The following is a 6,991-nucleotide window of genomic DNA, read 5'->3' as shown; positions in this document are numbered from 1 at the left end:
TCATAAAATTACTTGTCACTCTAATTTTTAAAATAAATAATCTTTTTAAATTAGTTATGTTTAATTAATTTAAACTGGGTTCTAGTTAAATTATTATTTAGCCCCCATGTTATTATAATTTGAACGTAGAATTAATTATTTTTACATAATTAATGTCTACCGCTCCAGGTATTATCAAACATTTTTAAAAATTAAATGTTTAATTTTAAAAGATGTCTAGCACACAAACCAAAGTTGAAACGCATCGAATCTCGAGTACCCCGCGATGTGTTCCCCGTATTGCCACGCGTCCATGATGCGTGCTGAGCTACAGATAAAAGGAAGCCGATTCCCGGGGGTTACATTTACCAAATAGCATCGAAAATCACCAACACTTGTAATCACAAAAGATAACAAAAATGAAACAAAAAATGCACAAAATCATTTGGTAACACTAAAACTTTAAAATGTTTATGTTCTAGATGAGTCGGTATTCAAGGTTTTTTATTACTCTTGTTTGTATTGAAAAAAATATGATAATATTTATAAAAAGTGACTACCGATACAAAGATTATAGCGGCCAATAATGAAAAATTCAAATGTTGTCGTTACTGTTGATCTTTTTCTAAGAAAAAATGAGCAAGAGTCGCTATTTTTCATCTCTATTTCCATATCTTATAAATATTTTAGTTTATTTTTAGTCAAATAGCGAAAAATAATGTAATCGTCGCTAATTCAGTTTCTATCCAAATAAATGTGACTTTTGTATGATTCCCTTTTCAGACATAATTTCTTAGTATTTTCTGTCATTTTCTCAATGTTTTTGATTAATTCAACTGGTTCATCAACGAAGTTATATATTAAAAATTAAAATATGATATATAAAAAGTATATCATAAAAATTAGAAAAATAAATGCAAGCAACTGGAGTTTCCTTAACCAAGGATATGCATAACAAAATAACAAACACAAGAACTCAAATATTATTTTCCATTCTTCTTTTATTCTCAACATATATGGTCAGTGTAAAATGATATCCATTTTATTTTATTCTAATATGTTTTGCTTTGATTGACAAGCTTTGTGATTGATGTCCAATAGGCTTGTTTTTTATAATATGATTGTTTGGCCCGAAGAAGCTATAAATGAAAGTTAGAATGAGCTTATAAAAAATCAAAATAAAATTGGGGTGAATTTGAAAAAAAAAATGAAGAAAAAATATAATATATAAACGGGAGAATCGAACTCAAAGTGTGATATTAAAATGAATGAACTAACTATTAGACAATTAATATAATTATAATATTTTTGAAAAAGTAATAAAAAACAAATTTGGATTGTGTTTTTGATTGTGTGAATTGGGGTCTTAGGATGGGGGAATATTTTCATGTGTTGGGGTTTTGGAAGATTAGTTGATGATGATCTTTTTGTGGGCTGAATTTATGTAGTTTACTGAGTAGTTCGAATGTGAAAACTTGCGCTCATACCCATAAGAACAATAGTTAGGGTATTCTACTAATTAACTATGTCTTTATAAAATAATTATTTGGGTAAAATAGACTTATATGACATTCATTTATATGATTCATAAAAACCTTAAAAACATTTGAAAGCAACCTCAAATTGAGAATTGGTTACATGAATCGAGTGAAGACTTCTTGTGAGAGCGTCAACCTTTAAATGATAGATTTAAAATGGGACTTGAATTATGTTAATATATTTTCTTTTTTTCTAAGAGTCTATAGCAGAACTCGCAGAAGTGTTGAAGAATAATGAAGAAACATAGTCTCGGATTGTGGCGCACTTGCGGGAACATAGAGAAAAATTCGAAGTACGGAGCAAAATTGGAATATCAGTAGGAATTGAAATTTACCGTTGACTGAAATCATTAGAAACGAAATTTTGTAATTAGATAGTTCATTTACGTTTTTGATTTTATTCAGAATGATACGATTTCAAAAAATCATTCTAAATCTGTCTAGAATGGTCTCTTAAACTCGTGATTTTTTCCCCGTTTTTGGAAATTTTTAATAAAATGAAGCTAAGTTGTTTTCCAAAAAAAAAATTCACAATTTATTATTATTATTATATTTTTTTAAATGGCTACCATCCTTATGTAAATCAAGATAATTTTAGAGAGAATCTAAGTTAAAAATGTTTATCCCCATAACTATCCTAAGTAACAATTATTAATGTTTAAAAAAACTCTTCAAAACTTTTAAAATATTTTCTTAGTTTTAGAGTTGTATAATTAATCTATATATATAATTTCATTCTAAAAAACTCATTATCATTTGTTTCATGACTTAGTTTATATATAATGAGTCTAACTAGCTTGTAAAATTAATTTATAATCTTTACGAGATCATGACTTAATGAAAAAATACTCATCCTTCTTATAAAACGAAAAATATTTTTTTCCAAAACTAAAGAAAAAATAATAGAAATTGGCCAACCAAAAACTAAGAAGACACATAAAGAAAACGTTTATCTTATCTATAAGAGACGTTTATCTTATCTATAAGAGACGTCAAAAGATACTGAATAATTTGAGAAAGTGAATAAGTTTCTTTATTTTAGCAACAAAAACTTAAATAAAGATAAAGATGAGGTAAATCGCACACATAAAACAACTATTAAAAACGTTATAAATATTATATTAATCCGTTTCACCTGTTTTTAATATTATCTTATTTATTTTTTCGTAAAAAAATCGCATTCTTCTCCACACGTCGAAATGTAGTGTTGTTGACGCACTAGAATTTTATGCATCTCCCGAAAAGATGAAGGGTTTCTTTGAAGTAGTTACTCATTCATAACCTTTTTCTTTCAAATTATTCAATCCTTTAAAATTTACTCTTTATAATATTAAATTACAATTATTTGACACAAATAATTATTAATGATCATACATTTTAAAAAAACATATTGTTTAGAGTAACCCCTATATATTTAGCTACACTCAATATTAATTGACAAAATTGTTATCACATTTTATAATCCAAATTATATCTCAAAACTTTTACATTAATTTATTATATTTGAAAAAAATTCAATAATTTAGAAAATAACGGTGATCATACTTAAAAAATGGTATTTGTCGTTGGACTATTTTTAAAATAAAACCCTTTATACCAAATAACACAAAATAAAAACATTTAAATGAAGAAAATTATTTTGAGTTTTAATTTGGTAATTATGAATTTATGATGAATTAATACTACATAAAAAATACCAGTTTTGAAATTCCCTTAATCTCTTCTATTACGTGTTGACGTGTACACGAGCGGCAAAGATTTTCACACTTGTGGACAACTATTATCTGTAAAGTAATTATTAAAATGTATTAATTAATCACTTTAATTAATTTTGATTTAACTTAATTATATTATAATGCATGTTATCATTCTGATCAACAGTTGAAACTACTAGAAAATTGTTTTTTTTATAATTCCCAATTGAAACTGCATTATCTATCTCTCTTTAACTGAAACGAAACGTTCAATGGAAGGCTGAATATATTAATAATATAATCATTTATATATTTTAGTAATTTTACAAAGTTTTTATGTATTATTTGCATTCGAATTTGTGCTATTCAATTAATCTACTTTTAAAATGCATTAATTGTCAAACTATGGATGTTTGTTTGGAGAAATTAGTTTTAGGACTTATTTTTCAAACTAGAGAATATGAAAGTAAAATTTTTAATTCGCGAAAATTGGATAATTAATTAGTAATATAGATATTTTATTTATTTATAAAATTTATAAATATGACGTAAATAATAAGTAAAAAACGTTTAAAATTTTTAATATAAAATTTTTATTTTATATAACTTCAATAATAAATAGCTCTAAATTGTTAAATTTAAAAGAGAGGTATGAAATATAAATTAGCTTTTTACATCTTCAATTTTACAATTCTGCATTTTTAAAATATAATATTTTTGTTCCAAAATTTGTTGTTTTATAAAACCCATGTTTAAAGGCCTATTTTGAGTATATTTGTAAAGAAATTTTAATTCTTGAATAAAATAAATGAATCATCATAAATTACAGAATTAATGCAACAAAAGATTAAAAAAAATGCCAAAAACTAGTTTTTGAGTTTTGCACCATGACTCTATCTTTCTCTCACACACACACAAACGATATAAAAGAAGGGTCCCTGGCCGGTTGTCAATCCATTTCTTCTACGTTCTTCTCTCTCTAATCGATCAATTCTCAAAGCATTCACACTTTTCTACACTATTCTTATTTTTCTCCTGCTTGAGATTGTTGAATTAATTGTTTGATTCTGAAATTTGAGGTTCATCAGTGATGGAGAATATTGATTCTTCTTCTATTGAAGGAAAGGAGGAAGAAGAGCTGATGATGATGATGAATTTGCCGTCGGGATTTCGATTTCATCCAACCGATGAAGAACTCATCACACACTACTTATCAGAGAAGGTTCTAAACAGCGATTTCTCGGTCATTTCAATCGGAGAAGTTGATCTCAACAAGGTCGAGCCATGGGATTTGCCTTGTAAGTATCTCATGAAATTATTGAGAGAGAAAAAACCGTTTCTTTGATTTGATTGAATTCTGTTCTTACAGGGAAAGCGAAAATGGGGGAGAAAGAATGGTACTTTTTCTGCGTGAGGGATAAGAAGTATCCGACTGGTTTAAGAACTAACAGAGCTACAGAGAAAGGATACTGGAAATCAACCGGGAAAGACAGGGAGATTTTCCGGGGGGAAATCTTGATCGGAATGAAGAAAACTCTGGTTTTTTACATGGGTAGGGCTCCTAAAGGAGAGAAATCGAACTGGGTCATGCATGAATATCGTCTTGAAGGAGAAGTTCAAAGTCACGAATGGGTTATTTGTAGGGTTTTTCACAAGACTGCCGGCGGGAAGAAAGTACCCATCTCAGATTTATTTCCGACTATGAATTCAACTATTGCCGCCGTTGGCGGCGGTTACGGCGATGGAATACCCAGTCCTCTTCCATCATTGACGAATCAGTCCTCTTCTTTTACTGATTTCGCTGCTGATGTACCCTTCTTCTCCGACAACAATCAATTGGATATCAAAGATTACATCATCAATCCTGATTTCTCACCAGTACCAGCACAGCCGCCACCTCCTTACCCCATGATTAATCCTATCCAAGAATACCCAGATCAGACTTTCATTCAAGATCGAACCTTTATGACGAATTCAGTGAATTACTACAGACCGAACAATAACATGAAACAGACCATGAAAACAGAGTTTGTGAACTTGTCTGATCAGGATTCATGCATGGGCAACGACGACATCCCGGTGTTGTCGCACTGGGAAACGGGGCTGCAGCCATTTCATGGGCCGGAGATGTCAGCTGTGCAAATGGGTTCCGGCGGTCTTTGGTATTTTGACCCTTGATTCAACTCCAAAACCAAGATGGACGATGATCAGAAATCATGACCAGCTATTATTGTTATTATTTTATTAAATATACAATATCATAATACACATCATATATACAATGAAACAATTGGCTGTTGAAGATGTTCCTCTTATTGAACGTCCAAACGAGGATGCGGTTGAGGATTAAGATTAAGATCTTGATCCACAACTTATGATTTGTTTGAACAGGTGGCAACGAAATATGTGATCAAATGGGTTGAGGATTACTATAGTAACATTATTTGTTTGTGATTGTAAAGATGTTGCAATGAGAGTCTCGACAAAATGAATAAAAAGAAAAGAAAAATGAATGGTTTAAGCCTCTATTCCTATTTTAATTGGGGAAGAATGTCAATTTTATTTACAAAGTTGGAGCGAGGTGTCAAATTTATTTATAAACTTGTAAAATTCTATTTTTGTTTATAAAGTTGTCAAAATGTGTCAAAAATGAATAAGATAACGGAAATCATTTAACAGAGTTAGATTTGTATCACGTGGCATCCACATATATATTTTTTTTAAGTTATTTGTTTTTTCATTTCAAACAAACCTAGACTTATTAAATAAGTAAATAAAATTATCTCAGTCTTTTTTACTCTTTTTTACTAATCTAAATTACCTCGCCCCCGCCCTCTTTACCAGCCTTTGTTGCCATCGCCCTCTTCACCGGCCGGCCGTTCGCCGCCCTCTTCAAAATGGAGAATCAAAGTCAAACCCTAGTAAATGCTATGAACAGGCCACATAAAGCAGAAAGATTAAACAAGAATTTTATGTTTCAAACCATAGAACAAATAAATAAACAATTAGGGTTTTGCATTTCGTTATGCTGGGATCTCCATCATCACAATGAAAGAAGAAAAGGAACTTGAGAACAGTAGTAAAATTAAACAGCAAATGTCGTTCGCTAGAAGGTTAAAAAATTGGCAAATAAATCTCAATCTGGGGATATTACAGTTCATTATTGAGATAAGTTAGCGTAAAATGAAAAGAATAAAACAAAGAATTGCGATCTTCTTCTGAAAGTTCACCTCAGAAACGATGTTTGATCTCATTGTTTGTTGGTAATCTTCAAAGAACGACTAGCTTTGATGAACTACTACTTCTCTTCTCCCAGATTAGACAAAAGAGTGTTGTAGAGAAGTAACGATTCGGATTTTGCTAAAGCTTGCCCCTTTTGAACCAAATTGGTTGCTCCTGGACTAAGCTAGAACTTCAAGATTCCGAGAGCTTTATCGTTCTTCTAACTCTGGGCGGCGACGGAAACGGCTGGTGAAGAGGGCGGCGATGACAACGGCCGGTGAAGAGGGCGGCGACGGCAACAAAGGCGGGTGAAGAGGGCGGCGACGATGGTTACCGGTAATTTAGATCAGTAAAAAAGACTAATAATTTTATTTACTTATTTAATAAGTCTAGGTTTGTTTGAAATGAAAAATCAAATAACTTAAAAAAAATATATATGTGGATGCCACGTGATACAAATCTAACTCTGTTAAATGACTTCCGTTATCTTATTCATTTTTGACACATTTTGACAACTTTATAAATAAAAATAGAATTTTGCAAGTTTATAAATAAATT

The 6,991-nt window shown here is 30.2% G+C and overlaps 1 protein-coding gene across 1 annotated transcript; it reads left to right on the top strand.

Moving 5' to 3' along the window:
• Positions 1–4,301: 4,301 nt before the first annotated feature.
• Positions 4,302–5,389, top strand: LOC124930097 (NAC domain-containing protein 92-like). The gene is made up of 2 exons (XM_047470459.1): positions 4,302–4,509; positions 4,581–5,389. Exons 1-2 carry the CDS (start codon positions 4,302–4,304, stop codon positions 5,387–5,389), a joined length of 1,017 nt encoding a protein of 338 aa, XP_047326415.1.
• Positions 5,390–6,991: the final 1,602 nt, after the last annotated feature.

Source organism: Impatiens glandulifera, chromosome 3 (genome assembly GCF_907164915.1).
Source record: "Impatiens glandulifera chromosome 3, dImpGla2.1, whole genome shotgun sequence".
In the NCBI taxonomy this organism is placed as follows: Eukaryota; Viridiplantae; Streptophyta; class Magnoliopsida; order Ericales; family Balsaminaceae; genus Impatiens; species Impatiens glandulifera.
Note: the sequence above shows the minus strand (reverse complement) of the source record. Positions and strands in the feature narration are given on the sequence as shown.